This window comes from Crocodylus siamensis, chromosome 3 (assembly GCF_052110815.1).
Source record: "Crocodylus siamensis isolate JL-2025a chromosome 3, ASM5211081v1, whole genome shotgun sequence".
Taxonomy (NCBI): Eukaryota; Metazoa; Chordata; order Crocodylia; family Crocodylidae; genus Crocodylus; species Crocodylus siamensis.
This window is the reverse complement of record NC_143397.1, coordinates 167,321,187-167,342,464: the sequence shown is the minus strand read 5'-3', so window position 1 is coordinate 167,342,464 and position 21,278 is coordinate 167,321,187. Positions and strand designations below refer to the sequence as shown.

The following is a 21,278-nucleotide window of genomic DNA, read 5'->3' as shown; positions in this document are numbered from 1 at the left end:
GTAAAGCAAGAGAGGTAGGAGGATGGGGGCTACTGGACTTGGATTGTTCACCTATATGAAATATAGTAAGCATGATATGCAAGGTGGTAACAGAGGTAGAGGGGAAGCAGCATGTATCACTTGATTTCACAGAGCTGCAGTTTTGAGGAAATGGGGAGTATATTAGACCTCTTTGAAGAGTCTGTGGGCGTGGCAGCCACCAGTTTATTATATCAGGATAGAAGGGTTCACACCCACAACCCCCCATCCAGGAGCTGGGCTGGCAGCCCTGGGGTTCAGGGAAGGTGGCACTGAGCCATGGCAGGGCTGCCTGGCACCCTCAGCCCTCACGGCTCGGGCTTAGGGAAGGTTGGAACCACCTGGGAGCTCCAGCACGAGCCACCTCCAGGCCTGCAGGTCTCCGTGCATCCCTGGTCCAGGCCCCTGGAGAGCAGCAGCAATGGTAGCCCCATGCCCTCTCCCCCCACAGATAGCTGCTGCCGGCGGGCAGGGGTGGGATTCCCGCAGAACCACCTCCTGCAGCCCCCGGCCTGGGCCATGCTGAATACCAAGCCCCAGTCCAGTGTTGACAGTCCGAGCCACGCCCAGCGCTGATGCTGCAGCACTGTGTGGAGCTGCTGCTGTCCTCCCTGTGCTGCTTGGGCTCCTGCTGGGACCCACATGGAACCGCTGGGTCCTGGCATTAGCCCGGGCAGTTCAGGGAGGAGAGTTGCAGCTCTGCCCGGCTCACTGACGGTTCTAGGCACAGCTCGGGCTCCGGCAGTGCTGGGCTGGGGGCTGAGAGGTTGCTTCACAGGAATCCCGCTCCCTCCTGCTGCCATTGGCTGCCTCCATGGGGGTGTGAGGCTAGTGTCACCACCGCTCTCCAGAGGCCTGAACTGGGGATGCATGGGGACCCGTGGGCTTGGAGGCAGCTTGTGCTGGAGTTCCTAGGTGCTCCTGCCCTCCCCCGAACTCAAGCCATGGGGCCCAAGGGTTCCAGGTAGCCCTGCTGTGGCAGATCTGTGAGGGTCCTGGCAGGACGCAGGATCCGAGTGGCTGCAGCAGGAAGGCATGGCCAGGGGCATGCCCAACCACCCACCTACAACCCTCATCCAGGGCCCTGAGCAGCTGGGCTAGCAGTGCCGGGAGTTTGCAGAAGGCAGTGCTGGGCTGTGGCAGAGCTGCCTGGCACCCTAAGGTCTGCGATGGGTTGGAACCACTTGGGACCCACTGAGCAGGTAAATGGCGAAGGCCAGGGCTGGTGCTGGAGCAGCTGCCCTCCACCTGGGCTGTCCGTGTCCAGCACTGCTGGGTCAAGGGTGGGGTGAGCCCATCACTGCTGGGGCCGTGCTCAGGCAGAGGGCATGCCCTAGACCCAGGGCAGTTTGGCAGAGACTCTGTTCAGATTGGGCATCCTGCCAGGGTTTACGGGGATCCCGCCTCCCCAGGCTCCAGACCCCCCCCACCCCTGCAGGCACCCCCTCTCCTCAGGATCCAAACCCCCCTCCTCCCCACACACACATACAGAGCCTCCCACACCCTCCCAAATTCCCCCTCACACACCCTGAACCCACCCCCAACCATATGGAGTACCTTAATAATTTTGCATAAGTTTGAGTTTTTCTGCGCATAATTTTGAGTTTTTAGGTATGTGATTAAAATTAAGATTAATTATGACTCTTTTTAATCGCACAATTAATTGCAATTATTATTAATTTTTTTTTTTTAACTGTTTGACCATCGTAATATTTAGTGAGATTTCCATTTATGCAAATAGAAGATGAAGGGCTTCCCCTGCATCACCATACGGATTTGGGGGAGGGGAAAAACCTTGACTTGTATTTGACTAAATATGGTAGTTTTACCATCACCAAAACTACAGAGCTGAATGGCTGCAGAGGTAATTTGGTTTCCCCAATACTTTGGGATGAGCAGAAGTTGTCTCGAGGCCTTTGTTACACGTTGCGCTGTGAGCTGCCCAAATCCTGCCCTCTTCCATTCTGTTCTTCCCTGCTCCTCGAGGCTCCTCCCTGCCCCCAGTTTCAGAAGTTCTGAGCTTATTTGTTCTGTAATGCACCACAAATATTTATAGAGCTGTAAAAAAAATTATTAACAAACATAGGAATTTAATTAATATAACTAGTCATAGAATCATAGAAGTAGGGTCGGAAGGGACCTTGTAGATCTTCAAGCCCGACCCCCCCGCTCCTCCCTGCCCCGCCCGGCAGAAAAAGACTGGACTCAAATGAGTCCAGCCAGGTAGCCATCAAGCCTCTTAAAGATCCCCAGGGTAGGAGCCAGAATCACTTCCCTAGGAAGTTGGTTCCAGCTCCTAGCCGCCCTAACTGTGAAGTAGTTCTTGCGTATGTCTAATCTGAATCTACTCTCTAATAACTTGTGTCCATATACTTGAAATATATTTTGATGAGTATATATGATTAGTTTCTTTATGTTCAAGAGAGTTGGTTTATGCTTGATGGACTTCTCTGTGTGTAAGATAACAAATATAATAGACTGCACGAGTTTAGGACTACTTTTAATGCAGTGTGTGTTACTGTTCTTAACATAGGATGCAGGTTTTTATTACTAAGTGCTCTAGTCATCTCTGTGTACTCCTAATGACCTTTAAGTAGGATGAACTTTTAACAGCTTTTGATCTGGCAAACTTGCATTTATGTTACAGCTGGCAGCCTGGTTACTCAGTACTTTGCATTAGTACTTAAACTCAAGTAATATTGAAATCATCTAGTCACACCATTGCAGAACTGCAGCATGCTCTTTGATCAGCCTGATTCATAGGTAACAGCATCAGTGGCATGAGAGTTTTATCAGGTTCTGGGTAAATGTTTCTTTCTTTCTTCCAGCTCAAGTACTTCTGGGATAAAAAAGATATAACAGTATTGACTCTTACTCAGTTTTTCCTATCAGGATAACTTTAAAAAAGTTCTTTTATTGTTATCAAAAACAAATAAGAATCAAAGTATCTCAAGTATGTTGAAATTCTTTTTCAAGTATTGTCTCTAGACCACATGTTAGGGATAACTGTCTCTGCAAACTTGAGCTCAGCATGTTCTGTAAAAGAGTAACTACTAATACCTCTTCAGACTCCTTTGCTGATCCAGATATTTGCATTGAAGGTAACTGCGGAACTCTGTCTCAGACTGCTTTTTAGATTATGTGAGCAAGTAATGCCGGGAGATGGGAAGCCTTATTGTCCTGCTTCTGCAGGCCATCTTTAATCCATAGTTTTTCTCCTTGTGTATGTGGTGGTGGGTATTTTTGTTTGTTTGTTTTGTTTGTAAGCTTCCATCAATAAGAGTAGTGATGTTAGTGTTCATTAGTACCATTGGTATTTTCGTAGTTCTGTGACTATATTGCTTCTTGGCCTGTTTCATGTTATTACCAGTGTTTCAGCTCTGTTCAGTACTATTGGGCAAATCCTTGTGTCATGCCATTGGTCTTTTCTGTTTAATGACATTATTTGTAGTTTTATTATTGTGGATCTTAGCACAGCACTTTAAAGAAGGTCTTTGTCACTTCCAATGGCAAAATGTTGGTCTCTAACCTACATATTTAAAATACCTTACCTTTGTTTGTGCAACATCCAAGCCCAGCTTTTAGAAGAAATGGGAGACTCTGAATTAAATTCTTTTTTTTGGAACAGTGGTTCTCTACCACATAGATCGTACATGTTGAACACAGTCCTACACTGTGCACCCTTCCTGGTTCCCAGCAGCCAATCTCCTCCAAATATTATGCACAACTCCACAGTCTGCCTCCCTCGTGGCTCCCTTACCAGGCATGCTGCAGAAATAGCCAATCTATCTCTGCATGCACTGGTCCTAGAATGGAATTAGCACTGTCACATTTTGTGAACTGTGCCTGGGCTAATTAGCCCAATTGCAGTGCCATACCAGGGGACTTTGTGCTTCCTGTTTGGGCAGTAGTGTGGGTGCTGACAGATATGGGGTGGTGGAAGGAATAAAAAATGCACTGTACTGGAAGTAGTAGTGCATTAGTTCAACCAGGCTCTTCACTTCAAGCTGGTTTCTTGGCACTTTTAGCTAAACCTGATTCAGTCAGCTGTTAAATAAGTGCCAAAAAAGCCCCAGTAAAGCATCCAATCTATAGATGTTGGGAAAGCCAAGTTCAGCTACCGTGCTGCTGCTTGTGGGCATATGCTGGGCTTGGCGCGGGAATGCACTGAGTTTAAAGTGCCATTTTTTTGGGTTTTTTGCTTCTCCACACCTGCAAGCAGCCACTGTGATGTTGTACCCCAGGAATATTGCATGGAGGTCAGACAAATTCTCCCTCTTTCTTTTTCCAACCCTGTGTTCCTTGTGGGCCTATCCATAGCCTGCTGGTTGAGAACCACTCTTTTATAGAAGGCAATTAAGAAACAGGCTGAGTTTACCTCTTTGGGGACTTCTTTGTCCTCAGAATAAACTCTTAAGCCAAGGCTGGGGGTAGGCTCAAGAATTGCTTTTGAGTCATTCAGGGATGCTTTAAGAATTAAGCTAACAGCTAGTGAAGAATAAGGACTAGTAAGTTTTGTTTTTGATTTGGTTTTTTTTGTTGTTTTTTTCATTCATCCTGAAGAAATTGAAATTGAGGAACCCCATCTAGATGGAATGTTCTGGTCTTGGAGATTTAGCTCTTTTTCAAGTGTTACATAAAGACTTAAAATAAACTTCTCCTTTTGGCCTAAATTGGAAAAACTTACGTACTTGCTGTTGCTATTGAGAAAAAAGTATCCTGGACTTGTACGTTTTGAGGAAAAGACGTTTTCTGTAGAAGGTGAGGTCTCTGCTCCAGCTGGGTTCTCAACTTTTTGGCCTCTGTATACCAGCACTTTCTTAGTGATATATAGATTGTGTTTGTGCCAGCAGTTTGCTCAAATACCTAACTGTTTCAGACAAAGTCCTGCCCTGCGCATATTTAGTGAGGAGCTGTAGAACTGAGTGTCATACATACATTAATATGTTAATAGATTGTCTTATATCTTTTGATATCCCTAGTATATCGTTATGTGGTTAACTATATATGTTGAACATAAGAGTCCAGGGTGGGTGTGTAACCGAGGGCAACTGGTTTGTTTCACCATCTTAATCTTCTGTGACCCATCTAAAAAGACAAAGTAGACTTAACACAATTAAGTTTGTATATGAATTGGCAGCAGTTCATGATCAGTGATATGGAAAGCTGCTGATGGACATAACAATAATTGCATGGAGATTTTATTCTGTCCTAGCCATTAGGATAACTTAAGATGGGTATCAGATTCCTTTTGTAGTGGGTGAGAAAAATGGACTGGCATCTTTTTAAATTCAGGCATTCAGTCTCCCTGCACTATGGTGCATTTTCTAATGGGCCATATCCTTAGGCTTCAAAGTCTTCCTAAAGAGTCTTGTGTATTCTTTTCCTTTTGTAATTTAAATCTATCTAAAAAACCTTTGTTAGTCTGTTCTTGGATTTTGATTTTTTTTTCCATAAAAGAAATATGAAATATACTCCTGAAATAAGTTCCTGAGAATACCTGCATTTTTCCCAGTTTAAGCTAGTATGATAACAAATTTTGCAAATTTCTCCTTTTTTCCAAAAGTGAGCCCCTTTGATTAAATATCAAGACAAATTATCTTATTTTATTTGATCTACTTGTTGCTTGCCTGAAAGTGAGGAGAAAGGTGGACTAAAGCATCTGACTTTTTTTGGCCTACTCAGGTGATTATATTTCTAAAAATACAAATGTAGAAAAGGTAGCATCTCTCTCATTTGTGTCTTGAACAGTGAGGAAAAAGGATGCTTTCACAGAGGAAATCTATCGGGCACAGTTTGACCTTATTATTCCTGTCCCTGGCATAATCCCCCCTGTAGAAAAGTTAAAACTGACTAAGATAACCACCTTTACTTAAGAAAAAACATGTGAAAGGATTAAAAAAAAATGAAAACCTTGGGTAGACTTCATCATTCAGTGCACAGAACATGGGAGGGCGCCATCTTTGAACATGACAACAGTCATTCTTTGTTGACTTGTATCTCCTTTTCTGAATATGGTACAAAGCTAATCTTGGTGTCTAACCCAGTGTTTTCAGAGTCAAACAATCAAATCAGGATCTTTCCAATGTCATAATGACAAAAGAAAGTAGGGCTTGCAATTCTCTCAAGGCAAATCATCTCAACATTATTTATGAACATTTTTCTTACATAGTTGAAATATAAATACTGTATATGAAACTGGACTTTGATGTGGAATTAATAGGAAGTGCTATAAAATACAACATGATATTAAATTAATGCAACTATTGAAAGAACTTTTCTTTTAACATTTTGGGGTGATCCAACTCATCATCCATTAGACTACTTAATTTTCCTTACACGGTTTTCATCCCATTTTCAGTGTTCAATACAAGAAATGTAATTTTTTTGGCACTTGCATCTTGCAGTTTTGCATGTTGTACAGCTACACGTCAGCAATAATTCATCAGAAGCAGAATCAAGACATTTGTCGAGAAAAAGAGCTCCAGACAGATGTCTTCGTACCACTCCAAGTTCTTTTAGATTTAATATAGTTCTGTAGCTGCTCTTATCCAGGCTAAAGCATTCACATGCCACAAAGAAGCATCTCCTGAGATGTACATTTCGAATAGGGAAAGAAATGGGGGGGAAGCTGTGAGATCAGTTTACTTTTGTACAATGCAAAATGAAGCTTGTTAAATGTTTTACAGTGAAGTGATGGCTGTAGGACCTTAAAGTATTCATCAGCTCTGTTAACTGTGTCCTCAGAAAGCGTGCCATCTTCAGCAAAACCTAAAAGGAATTTCTCTGATGCTGCGTTCAATACTGACAGTTTTATTCCCACTTTGCTGGTGATGTCACATCCTGTGAGAATGTGAGCCTTAATAAAAACACTGCACAAAGCTGGTCCTAGTTTCTGTTCAAGCATGTGAAGAACAGATCTGACTTTGGATTAAAGTAGGCTTGGGTAACAAAATCCAAAAGTCCTTTTTCACACAGTTGAAACAGATATCAAAAAAGGAGGACAAAAACATCTGTATCATTAGACGACAATATGACCTGTGAAACCAGATGAAACTGCATCAAATAAATGGATGACCACGCAATCATCTACCAGCTTCTTCTAGTATCTGAACTAGCTCAATGAAACCATCCCAACACTCGTACATTTCAGATTTTGCCTGACAGGAAATGCTGGAAGCCTTGTAATCTTTGTAGAGATCATTAATCAGCAGTAAATCATTTTCATAGGTGGCCAGAGATGTCTTTGCATCTTTCTCTGTGAGAGATGTCTTCATTTTTGTACATTTCTGAGTACTGCAAAATACTTGTTAGCAGGAGTGATTTTCCAGACAGCATTCCATTTCAATTTTTGTATGGCAAGATGAGAAATCCCTTGAGTGACCTCATATAGTGACTACCTTGCATAACTGATTTTAAACTTTAACACCTAATACATCACATTCCATCAAGGTATCCTGAGCACCATTCCCATGCAGGTACTTCCCAATAATGTGCATGACAACTTTAGCTCAGTGAAACTTTCCCATCACTGGAACAATGTCTGTAAACTCTGATGGGTTGCACATTATTATATCTGCGATTAAATAGAATAATTCCTCATCACAAAAGGCAGGTAGAGATGTTTGATTCATCTGAGAGCAAACAGTCTGAAGGGTTATAGGGGATGCATAAGCCATTGCATAATCAGTAACAGGTTTTGGAATTACTGGTAGCAAACCAATATGCATCAGTGGTGGGTTTTTTTCTTAATAATAAACTGTGACATCCAGCCCATGTAGAAATGGGTGTGGCTGATGAGCTTTCACAAACAGTTGCTTGTGAGTCTGGCTGCCCACATAACACAAAACAACAAACTGGGGCGGGCAATTATTTATTGTGGAGGGCTGCTCTACCCAGTTTTGGCAAGCTGTCAAGGGCCATATGGGTAGCCTGCCCCTTGACAGGTGCCCCGCCCCCTGGTTACCATCTTGGGACCAGTGTCCCAGGGCCAGCACTAGTGGGGCACAGGCTGGCAGGGAGAGGGGGGAGCTGGTACAGCTCCATAAAGCCCCTGCTGGCTAGGACCCTGAACTCCTGCTGCCCTGCTCTGAGCCCTGCTGGCAGTGGCCCTGGGACACTGGTACAGGCCCTGCTTCTGCACTTGCTCACTCCCAGTACCTTCCCAGCCCTGCAGTACAGGCGGGGAGCAGCACGCAGCCCTGACCCCCTGCTCGCTGGCAGGGGAGGAGCTAGTGCGGAGCGTGGGGAAAAGTGGCCCCTCTCCCACCCCGTGGCCGGCACTCCCTGCTGCAGCCACTCACAGCCTACACAGGGCTGTCCTGAGCAGGCACAGGCAGCCCCATGCAGGCTGTGCAGGAGCCCGCTGAGGATTCCCTTGGGTCTTACTGCCCCTGGTTCCTGTCATTTTTGACAGGAAACAAGAACAGATTAAAAAAAAGTTGAAAATTAAAATTTAGGGGCCCTGTGGGCTGGATAGAATGGCCTTGTGGGCTGGGTCCGGCCCATAGGCCATATTTGGCCCACCCCTGCATTAAACCCAAATACTGCTATTAAGCAACAGTAACTGGTCATTAAAATAATATACAGTAAATAAAAGAGTACACAATAAATTGAGCAGTTGAATAACTGTTGTTTATTTATTAAAATAAGACTAGCAGACACACACACACAAACTCAGTAATTATTTGGTAGGGCATTATATAGTACCATTTTTTTTCAGTTAATGGATGTGGAGCTTACATGGATGTAGTAACCTACTTTCTTTTGTCACTGTGACATTGGAAACTTCTTTAGTGGATTGTTTGTCCTTGAAAATATTGGGTTAGATACCAAGATTACCTTTGTACTATACTTTAAAAGAGGAGATACCAGTCACTAAAGAGAGATTGTCACCATGTTAAAAAATGGTGCTGTCCCACGTTCTGTGCACCAAATGGTAAAGTCTACCCAAGTGTTTTTATCCTTCCTCATGTGGTTTCATAAGTACAGGTGCTTACCTTAGTCAATTTTGACTCATCTACAGGGGTCTACACCAAGGGCTGAACTATATATTTTTTCTCTAAATGCTATCTTTTATATGCTTTTTAACTACTGTATTACTGTAGCAGAGAAGATATAGAATAGTGTTGCTCCCACTGTGATTTATTAATTTTTTTCTCCTTATATAAAAGTATATTTGTAGTGTTCCCAGAAGCTCTAGATGGGTGTATCTATGAGGAAATAAAAATATCTCTATTCTTCAAAGGTTGCTTTTGCGCATCAGAAGTCTTTAACAGATTTGCGAAAACATGCTAAATTTTAGTACGTTGCGTTAATAAAATCTTTCAAGAGAAATAAGTTTTAGTATTTTACCAAGTCTCTTAAGTGTAAGAATGTAGTTTTGAATATAGTTGAAATTTCATTGCTGTTGTTTGTTTTGGGGTCACATTCTTTCCATACCAATGCAATTAGTCTTTTAGCATCATTCCTATGATATGAGTAAGTAAAGAAGTTCAGCAGAGATTTAAAGGATGCCAATTTCTTTAGCATTCCATTGGTATTTGTCTGATTGATTAAAATCAAGAACCTAAAAATGCAGCTCATAGATCCCCCCCCATATTTGATATACGTGTGAAACTAAAACACTTGCAGGTAAAACTTACTGTCCCCCAGGGTGGATTTGATTTAAATCAAATAGAATTAAATCACTGATCAGGGAGTCTCGATTTAGTCATTGTTTTCTACAAAAAGTGCTTTCTTGTTGTTTTGATATAACCATTGTGGAAATAGACTTCAGGATAGTCAGCATACATTCTACATTTCTCTTTAGCCCAATGTTGAGAACTTTGGCTATGACAATTCCATTATGTCACAGTTTTGTTCGCAAATTATCAGATTCGGCCAGTTCTCAGTATATCACTTAAAACAGTCCACTACTGAATTCCATCTCTGTTTTGTGGGAGAGTTTGGTTCCTCCTGCTTTCTTCAGAGCAGCAGCTTCAAAGTGGTTGTTATAGAAGTGTTTTGCAATTTCAACAATTATGCTCAAAATGTTTCTCTCTTGTTTCTGCTGCCCCTTCTTTCTTGCATTTATCCCCAGACCTTCTCTTCTTGGCCCAGATCTACTCTACCCCCAACAATCCTCTATTCGTTTAACTTCTTGAAAATTTGTACTTTTAGAGAGAAGTAAGGGCTTGACTCTGTGTACACAAACTTGCAGAGAGACAATAGGGCTGATCCTGGATAATCAGGTCTCTTATCTCATCTTCACATACTTCTGTTAACAAGGATGTTATCTCTGGAGGCATAAATCCACAACTGAAACTAAGCATCACAGAGATGCTTAATGGGGTCTTCTAGATTGAGCATGGAGTCCCATTGGGTAGAGTGGTTTTCTTTAATCATTACTAATCTATAGAGGAGCCTCTAGGAACCCCATAAGATTGAACCCCTAACATAGTCCATGACCTGTTGTGACCTACTGAAAAACTTTTCTAAAAATGTTACATGAATATATTGTGTCAAATAGTATGTAATTAGAAGCTATAATCTGTATTCCAGGATGATGTCTGAGCTTTAACGTATCTTAAATTAAAATTATCTTTATATACATTTATTTTTTTAAGCATCTTAATTGAAAAATACAATTAAATTTAAGAAATACATTTGTTTTGTTTTAAATCTGATTAAAAAAAAAATTAATGCCTCCTGCTGTCCCCTAATTCTCCAGGTACTTCTAATAAAAACATGCCTTTCGTGTTTATCAGTAATGTTACTTGGCTTTAAAATGCAAATATTGTATGGAATTATTTTATATCTGTATGCTTTGTGATGCTGTTCTCTTGTCTGAAAACTTTACTTTTGTTATACTTTTAATTTGCATCAGAGCAAGGACAAGATTGCATCCTACAGCAAAACTCCAAAAGTGGATAGGAGTGATGTTGGGAAAGAAATGAAAGACAAGTCTTCCATGAAACGTAAACTTCCGTTTACTATCAGTCCATCCAGAAATGAAGATCGAAATTCAGACACAGGTAGAATCGTTCTATTTTCTCTCCTAATCATGTGTTTGGAATGAGCATTGTAATTAAAACTAGTTTACAATACGATATTGACTTTTTCAACACAAGGATAGTAGGTAAAACATATGTGCTTACGTGCTTGTTTCTGATGGGTTTTTCATCCTGTCAAGCACTTGCATGCCAATGTAGTGCCTGTGAGCTATTTTTTTTCTAGTCATCCGCCAGTCTTACTCTTCGCTTTTTGTATTTTTGTCATAAATCTGTCACCTTCATTGTCATTGCCAAATGTCCAAAGAGGGGAGGGTAAGTTCCTCGTCTAAAACACATTCCTTTGCCTTTTGTGGCCTTCTTTTTTTTGTCTTCCATGCGGATCTCTAATGCTAAGTCCATGGAAATAAATACCCCCATAGCAACTCATAGAAGAAATTTTTCCTGCAGCCTGAATTTCTGTAAGCTATAAAGGACATACCTGCTTGATGTTTTTTGTAATTCAAACACCTACCACTAGAATTATTTGCTTGAAGTTTTCATGGTCTTTCTTACTACACCTCCTTTAGAATCAGGATAACAGGGAGTTTTAGGATACCTCGCCTACTCCAAAGTATAATTTTCTCACAGAAATACAACTCCCTTGAACAGGCCTCCAATCGAATAAGTGCTCCAATAACAACAAAACAGTAGGAATGCCTTCTTCCCTTTCCCAATTGTGGTTGAAAGAAAAATGCTTCAAATATAGCACTTTTTCAGTGCATTTATTTATAGCATCATTTCTGAAGCAGCTTCTCTTCATAACAAGGTTGACTATGCCTGTAAGCTTGACACCTCCATAAGCAAGTTGAAAACTAAATACAGGATTATAGTATATCTCCCAATTGTTTACTACAGGGCTGTCCAACTTCAGTGTGAGCAGGGATCGTCTGCTGTGCATGACACATGCTGTGGGGGCAGGCTGGTGCTGGCATGCAGCTCATGGGATTTCCCTCTTCTCCCCCTACTCCATGGGCCCTGCCAGGATTCATTTTCCCCCAGCTATGTGGGCAGTGACATGTGGCCACCCAAGATCCCATTGTGTGGGCTGCACAGGTCATGTTGCTTGGCTGTGCAAACAGTGGCAAGAGCATGTAACCCCTTCTGGGACCTTCCCTACTATGGCAGTGGGAGAGGTGGCTGCCATTTGGATAGCCCTGATTTACTGTACAGCCATAGTTAATATCATACAGTGATCTGCCTCCTGAATGCGCAGACCCAAGTGAAACTGCATGACTTTTGTCCACAAAGACAAGAATGATAAGCTGTCCTAGTTTTAGTTTGTAGCAGAGCCATTCACATTACATGCAAGAAGAAGTCATGTCATCAGATGTCAATTTCTAGTAGCTCTTTGGAATTGTAGCATCTTTTGCAGTTAAGTGAAGTCTCTTGATTCTGAAAAAGCCATGTTCTAAGCATAAATTCTCAACACACTACCAGAATCTGCTATATTGGGTAGAGCATTTAGTTTGAGACACCAATAGTATTTATATTTTAGAGTAATTTAGAATAATATAGTGTTTTACATGAATGTTACAGTTGTAAAAACCTTCAAAGTAATCATCACATCATGTAAGATTCTATTGCTATGTAATGTTTTATCAGTAGCATCTACTGTAACAGTTATAAGAAAGAGAAGGTTCATTATGCTAAGCACTGCACAGATGTATAAAAATGACATTTCTAGTTCCAAAGAAAATGTCAGGTATACAAGGTAAGCAGGTAGCTTAGACCCTGAGCAAGGGTGAGGTAAAGCAATAGGATATTCATAGGTATGATCACAACCTGATCTCTGACTGGTTGTTGCAGCTTTCTGTCTACTTTATGGCAGAAGTAACTAGTATCATCCCTGTTTTACAGATGAGAACCTTAAAGTTAAGTGGTTGCTGAGGCAGTCCAGAGTCAGTGGCATTCTTGGGGCTAGACCTTGGGTTTTCTAGTCTAAATTCCTTCCTAATTCATTAGACTAGACTGCTGTCTCTGATGTTGCCTGTGCATGCTGATTGTACTTAGAGAAGATTGGTAAAGGGAATTATAGTGAGAGAAAAGGAAGTAGGAGAATTGGGGTGACGCCAAATGGGGAGCAAGAGGCAATTGGAGCAAAATGAAAAGGACAGTTGGAGAGTTAGAAAAAAGAATAGAAAATGAGGTATTTAATGAAAAGCTTTGTCACCTGTTAAATATACCTTTTGAGTAATAAAGGGAAATGGAAATAATTACTTAAACCTTCAGATTAGAGTGATACTAATACAAACTCTGACTTCTGTCCTTTTTTCACAGTAGTTTATATTATCTTAGGAAATGATCAAAATCAAATGATAATAGATACTAAAGAAGTGCAGCTAGTGCTAGTAATTAACATGACCCTGAAAAAGTCTGTGGTTATATGTTTGTCCCCCTTCCCAGATTTTTCATTGGTCCTTATGAATCTCATAATAAAAATATTTTTAAAGTTTTCTAGGCTTGCCAGGTTATCTATCAAATTGCTTTTGATTACAGATTTCTAACATTTATTATCCTTTATTTAAGATAATGACCAGTTTTGTTTGTGTTATAGAAGTGTTCTTCTGAATAGGTAATAGAAATATTGATAGGTTTGCTGCCCTTTTACTTTGAAAATGGAATCATCAGGTAACTCATCTCTGTGCACACACCAACACCCAAGAAAAAGTGCGGTTATGGTTAAAGCTACAGTGCCTGTAAAATAGTTCGTCTCCAAGAACAGATAGCGTTGATTGCCTTTTTGTCATGTGGGCCAAATGGACAGTGCCTGATCTGTGTGCTGGCCTGATCTGACTTGTGGGGTAGGGGAGGTAAGGAGTGTGGCCCAGGCCTGATCCAGCTGCATTGAGGCAGGGGTGTGGCCTGGCCCCAACTTGGCCCTGCAGTTAGGAGCAGGTGTGGCCTGGCCTTAACGTAGCTACATGGAAGGGAAAGGAGTATGATTTGGGTCCAATCCAGCCACATAGAGGTCGAGGGGCGCTTCCCAGCCCCAATCTGGTCGTGTGGGGCTTAAGAATTTGGCAGATGGGGAGGACTGGCAGTATTAAATGCCACTGCTTCTCCACCTCCAAATTTCCTAAACCCATGGAGAGTCCCATGGGCCAAGGGTTGAACACTAGGCCTGTGCAAATAGAGAAGTATTCAATTTGGATTTGGCTGATTCAGAGGACAATGATTGGATTTGGAGATTCAGATCACAGTCCCAAATAGATTTAGCCAAATCGGCTTTGAAGATTTAGCGCTTATTCAGAGAGATTTGGTGATTTGGCTATAGACTATAATGAGGATGCACTGAAATACCTATAGCTTCATCATTTTTTGGCAGATTTGGATGAAAATGGCAGTAATGGTATTATCCCCTTCTGAGCGCATGAAGCCTTCTAAGATTCAAAGAGAGAGATACGGGGGTTTCTGGGAAACTGCACTTCAAGGCGCTGACAAGCAAAACTTGTGATGCATGTTACTTTGTGTGTCAGCGGAATGAAAACTGCAGGGATGGGTAGCCATTGTTCTCACCCTCACAACTCCATTGCAACCACTAAGCCTCAGGCCTCTCAAAAATCTTGCAGGTCTGGGCTTTCCATAGCCAGGACTGTGCAGTTGCTGGAGGTTATCCGGTGCCTCCTGGTCCTACCCACCTTTCACCGGGGAGGTTTGCTGCGCCACTGGCAGTTCCACCCAGGCCTCCGTACCCTGGCAAGGTGCAGTTTTAGGTCATGCCCAGAATGATGTGGGGCTACCTCCTCCCCATATAGCCCCAGCACTTATACCTTCAAGTTCTTCCTGGTACGGGAGCTCAGCAGGGAGATGTTCTTCCCCTGTTGGCTGGTGAGAATCTAAACTACCGCCTCCTGCTCTTGAGAGTGGGGCATTAAATGGCCGCCCTCGTTAGAACCTGTCCTGCCACATGCATAGCCCCTCATGTGGGCATGAGGGAGGCCTGCCAGGTTTCGGGCAGAGTGGTGCAGGGGATTCTGTGAAACTGCACCTCAAACTGTTGAAAGCAAAACTCATGTTACTTGTGTATGTTAAGGGGTTTAGGTTGTAGCTGTGTTGGTCTAAGGACATAGCCCAGACAAGGTTCTTGGGATCAATCTGATATCTTTTATTAGATCAAATGAATAGTTGGAGAAATTCTTCTTTGGAAGCTTTCAGGTTTGTCAGGCTGAGGAAGTATCTAGTTGGTGTGTGCTCTTCCTGGATGGAAAGAATAGTAAAAGAAGCCAGAGGCTGGCATGCAGTGCAGGTAAGAAAGCCAGTCAGTGAAAATGTAAATTGAGGCATCAGGGGCTGAGAGACAGGCTTGGGGGGTGGGAGGTGGAAGAAGGATGTAGCAGGTAAAAATAGAGAGGTACGTGCTACCTCCGTCCTGTGATCGAAGGTTTTGCTGCTGCACATGCTCTCCTGCACCATTAGGTCGCGCATGCCTGCCAGCACATGGACCATACTGGACTGCAAGGGATCCAGCTGATTTTTGATGCCCTCCTTCACCTGCCTCACTAGTGCCTGCACCTCTGGCAGTGGTGACACTTAGGGGCTGCATGAACACCCCTTGAGCGTGCTGGTGAACACCCTGTGAGGCCGCACTCTCCACTTAGGAGATGGGCAGGGGGGCAGGCGGGAGCACTAGCTAGGGAGTGTGAGCGCTGAATGTAGGCCGCGTCCGCTTCCAGAAGCCTTGCAGCGACATCTGGGAGCACACCAGTTGCTAAGTTTTTTGCCATGGGGGACCTCCTCCCCCAGTTGGTGTGATTGGCCATGGGGGGATCCCAACCCCCCGGTTGCTGACTGGTCACTGGGGAGGCATGTGCCTCCCCTGCCTAAGGCAGCAGCAGTCACCCATGACCTCTGGTGAATGCGGCTTGCCTCAACCAAGAACTTTGATCCCCTGGAACTTCTCCATTTGGTTCTCAAGTTCCTAAACTATGGGGATCACCTGGCTAAGGAGGGCATCGCCAGTGCTGAGGGCCTTGGTGGTCATGAGGAATGGCTTGAGGACCAGCAAGATCTGGGAGATGGTATCCCACTCAGTTCTGTTAAGGGGGCTACTGATCCCAATCTCCCTGAGCAAGGCCATCTCGGGATGGCCTTCTGTTGTTCCACCAGCCATTCCAACATCGAGTATGTGGAGTTCCACTGAGTTTTCCACATCCTGCATGATTTTTGTGCTGTGGGATGCCATCTTCCTGCATTTTGAAATCCGCTGGTTGGCAGTGATGGTGCCATTACTGGCAGCCCTGTCCCCCTGCAAAACATCCCTGACTATGAGGTGGAACTTGTGTGCAACATAGCAGATGCCAATAAAGTTGACATCACAGACCTCCTTGACCATCTTGGTCCTGTTGTCAGTGACCATGAACCCGTGGGTGAGCTGCCTTGCTAGGGAGCCACCCCTGCACCATGCAGTTCATGGCCACCATGATCTCCCTTGCCATGTGGGACTCATCCAACACCTCTGCTTGAAGATGAGCTGAGCCCACTGACAGGCTCACTGATTGCACCAGTGCTCTGTGAGGGAGAGGTAGGCATGATCTCCACCCCAGGATGAAGTGCAGAGCAACCTGTGGCACTGCTTTGCACAGCTCCTCCCTCAAGTACTCCCTGCGTGCCTCGTACAGGGAAGGCATCACTGTTCTGCTGAAGATAGTGTGTGCGGGCACTGGTAGGTTGGGGCCACGAGCCACCTGAACCCTGGCCGCTCAACTAAGGAGAAGGGCTGGTCATCTGAAGCAAGCATCTCCCCAGTACTCTGGGTGACCTCACTCGCCTTCTGAACACATCCCCCTTTGTCAGCAGCTTTCCCCCACCACTCCAGGGTGGCGTGCCTCTGCTTTGTGAGGATGGGGGCTTTAGAGTAAGAGGGGGATTTCACTTTGGGCACACCACCACTGGTGCTAAGCTGAGAAGGAGCAAGGGTGAGGGGATGCGGCCTCCTGATATACAGCAGTATCCTATGGTGGTGAAGTGTTTCTTCTCCTTTCCCTGGCTGATCTGCCTTTGACCGTGCTGGCGGATGGCATACTTGGGATTATCTGCTACCTCAAAATGATCCCACACTACACTACTTCCCTGCTTCTGGGTTGAGGGTGGGGATCCTGCCTTATCCCCCTCCTCAGCAGGCAGAGGCACAACAACAGGAGATAACTCAGCTGAACCACTTGCCTCCACAACCTCAACATCCCATGAGGTGCTGCTTTCCAGAGAAGGAGACCTGGCTCTAGGGGAACTTTGAGAGCTATGGAGCACAAACTCAGATTTCCCCTCCTTCCCCAGAATGTCTTTTGCTAGGGCATTCAGGTTCCCTGTTTCTAGATCCAGCTCCTGCTCTAGCACTGGGAGACTCAGCTGGGAGATGACATTGGGGTGGAAGAGACTGCCATTCTCATGCTGGTGGCTATATCTGGTGTTAGGGGAGGTGATGGGGGGACAGATACTGCTCCCACTGGCAGCAGAAGACTCATTTCTGCCAGGAAAGAGGATACATCTGTTTGGGGGGGAACTTGCAGCTCTTCCATTAACCCTCTCTAGCCCCTTGCCTTGCCTTGCCAGAAGACCTGGCAGCTGCCTTTCCAGCAAGCTTCATATTGATCTTTGCTGTGCTGGAAAATGTGTGTGTGTGCAGCTGTAATATCTCTTTTTATCTGTGTGTGTGTGTGTGTGTGTGTGTGTGTAACTAACTAATATCTCTTCTCTGTTTACTGTGAGTATGTGTAATGTATGTGCTTTTCTGTACAGTGATGGATCATGCTGCCAGGGAAAACAGCTTTCTTTTTAAAATGTGTGGTGGGGGGGACGATAAGAATAAGAGGTTTTGTGGGGAAGAGTAAGTTGAAAGAAATGGATTGGATTGAGATAAGTAGAGGGATTCTAGGCAAGGGTAATTAGTAAGCTGTATCCAATTCTTTCCAAGAACAGAAACTAGCAGGAGACTGACTGGGAAGGCAAGCCAGTCCAGTAGTACCTTTCAGACGCTGTTGCTCAGTGACAGAAAGGGTGCAGACTGAGGCTTATGCTGTTTCTTGGTCCCTCCCCAGAACACTGTGATTGGAAGGGGACTCAGGGAAAGATCACAATCACTGGCCAGCTATACATGTCTGTCTTTTCCCCCTTGCTCCCCCTCCCTCTTCACAGTTTCTGTTCCCCTGAAAGACTGCCTTCTGAATCTCCAAATTAATTTGGAGGTGTGTTGCTTTTTTTCTCCCGATTCCATTCCGATTAAGTGATTTGGTCTCCAAATCAGGCCAAATCTTTTCCGAATGGAATCGGCAACCGAAGCTTCACACACCCCTATTGAACACCCCGGTGTTGATGGTCAAGGCTGTATTCTAATGAGTTTTCTTTTAAGTTAATTACTGATGGGGGGACATTTTGTCTTTTCTTAGTGATTAGATTATTAGAACTGTCACTGGGTTATCGCCACAATATTAGCATGCTAATTAGGAGGGTTTCTGATGCACGTTTTGAACTTTCATTTTCTCACATATAATAGCATCAGCCTTTTGTAAATTATTCAAATTTGGCATGGTGGAAACTTAATGGTAATTCATTTGAAGGTAGTTCTTCAGTTTCTTGAAAAAAATGTTTTGTGTAAGAAAATCCTTTGAAAACAAAGTGTTTTGGCAAATTATCTCTATGTACTTAATTTTAAAGAACATTTGTTTAGCTAAATGTAGCTTATTGAGTTTATATATCTTATTAGTTAAGAGTAATACCAGTTATCTTTCAGGTTTGATTGTAGGATTTACATTATAATAGTTTCATATTTTTTATCACTGTATGAATATGTATACTCTGCTCTCAGGAAGTGTGTTAACGCTCATTGACATATCCATTGGCATTGGCATCTAACTAGGTACCAGTAGAAGTGAAAATAGTCAGACAGAACTCAGTTCAATCACTGCAGGCCTGCTGGAGATCCTGTGTATTTTCATGGCTAGTCTACCGTAAAGCTTGTGCAGCTGTATCTTTGTTTAAAGTTAGTAAAAATTAATTTGGGTGTGTTTTAAATATGCTACAATTATACTTCAATTGCAGTGTAGGTGTAGTTTTCCCACACTTTTTGTTTTGGGAGTGTAGGGGGATTTCATTTGTTTTATTTACTTTTATTTTTCCTGAAGATGCAAAGTGTATTATTCTAAGATAGATAATCAAAATCAGGAAAGTGATGATGATGGACACCAGAGTAGTGTGGCTAGTAATTAATTCATGGAAGAACACTTTTCTTGTACAGTAACAGCCATTCTGAATTCAGGGCTTCTAATTCAAAGCTAGCCATTTTATTTAAAGAATATAATTTATGTAGGGTATTTTATTTCTCGCCTTTTCAGCAGGTTTCTGACTTAAAAATCTAAGTAAAAGCAGTTGATGAGCATTTTTAGGCAAATGCTTTTTATTGGTTTGTTTTGTTTGATTAACAGGGGAAAGGATGACAGAAAGGATGCCTACAACTTTATCAGGGGCCACCAGTAAGGACTCAAAGTCTGTTCACCAGGGCCCTCCCTTGGAGTCGCCAGGAGCAATGGCCACAAGCTGAGGAAGGATAGGTTTAGAGTAGATATTAGGAAGAACTACTTCACGGTAAGGGTGGCCAGAGCCTGGAATAGGCTTCCCAGAGAGGTGGTGCTCTCACCTTCCCTGGAAATCTTCAAGAGGAGACTGGATAGGCACCTGGCTGGGGTCTTATGACCCCTGCCATCCCCCAGTGCTCCTTCCTGTCCATGGCAGGGGGTCAGACTAGATGATCTGTCTAGGTCCCTTCTGACTCACTGATTCTATGAGTTTATCTAAATGACAGAAACTGACTTGAATATAGGGCAATCTTCCTTTTGCACCTTGAGTACTGACTAAAGTAGTTCTTAACTTTTATTTATAACTTTTTTTATATAGCTGATAGTAATCCTAGTTAATTTGTGAATAAAGAGAACAAATAATAAATTATGAATAAATCATTTTTGACAAACTGAATAGTTTTAGTTTTCCAAACATTTCATTATTTGTAATATTTTGTGTGCGTTTGTCTTTCCTTGTTTTTCCCCTAATTCCCATTTTTTTAAAACAAGTAGTACTCAGAACAGATGGTACTATATTTTCTGGCATACTGTACTCCCCTTGTTTTTTGGGAAAGCGGAATGAAGAAAAAAAACTTTTTCTAGACTCATAGCTGAATGAGGGCTGCTTGGAGTAGGGAAAGAATAGTTTTGCTTCTCAGTATCACTTGCTCATTCCTTGCAAGCTCTGCAGTTCAAGCTTTAATCCTGCGACAGCCACTGCTGAAACTGTCTGCAGCTTTTGAAGTTTACAAGGAGAGAGTGAGCTAAAGTTTAGCTGCAAACTCTGCCCCTTTTACATAATCAGCCCCTGGCAACTATTACAGCATCCCTATGCATTCATTTCAGCACAGAAATCAACTCTTGCTTAAAACGTGCACCCCAATTTGGGATAGCTAATTTTTGGGCAAAGACACATTTGGGATGGAAGTAAATACTATGATAATACTTTAGCTGATAATTAACCAGTGTCAGCAGGCACAAAATAACCACCTTACATGTTTCCATGTATAAATCTTAATACAACCCAAATCTTTCCTCCTGTGTATGTGAACATAAACATGCTTACATTTTTGCTAATTCACGATAAGGATTTTTTATAATTAAAGATAAGTGGTTGTATAAGTGTTTTCAGGATCGATACTTCACTTACCACTTCATTTATTAAGCATCTTGTTAACACTCGCTTGCAGATTTTGTGTGTTGTACTAGTTTCATTTTGTAAACTTTAATAATCTGTCCAATCTATACTGTCTCAGCACCTGCTAGAACCCTCCTATATTTCTCTGTGGTATGATGCATACTCAGTATATCCCACCATTCTCTGTGCATTTGACTGCTCCTTTATGACAAATCATTATACCTTCTCCTCTAAAATTAACTTACTGACTTCAGACGGTGTACCTAGATTATGTTTGTCTTGCATCATCCAGTAATTTGGTTGTCATCTTTGACTGTGTCATCTAACCTCATTACTGTTAAATATATTTCTCTTTTCTTTATGCCTCTCCATTTCCTAAGTTCCTTTATAGGTAGTAATTTTCACTCAGCAGCAGCCTATCCTTTGGCTTATCTTAGATCTGTTTGCTGTTATTGACTATTTGGGTTCTTTTAACTAGATTTATATTCACATTTCTTTGGCTATCTAATGGGGAATTTTACATGGAACTGTAGGAAATAA

The 21,278-nt window shown here is 42.8% G+C and overlaps 1 protein-coding gene across 6 annotated transcripts in view; it reads left to right on the top strand.

Annotated features, from left to right (window-relative positions):
* Positions 1 to 21,278, top strand: part of ANKRD12 (ankyrin repeat domain 12) — a 152,707-nt gene that overhangs the window by 61,871 nt on the left and 69,558 nt on the right. For all 6 annotated transcript variants that reach the window (XR_016441383.1, XM_090039690.1, XM_090039688.1 and 3 more), the window contains exon 3: positions 10,886 to 11,033. Coding sequence is in view for 5 of the 6 variants with exons in the window: in XM_090039690.1 (XP_089895816.1) it covers positions 10,886 to 11,033 (148 nt within the window). In the remaining variant the exon portion in view is untranslated. The remainder of the gene's footprint in view (positions 1 to 10,885; positions 11,034 to 21,278) is intronic.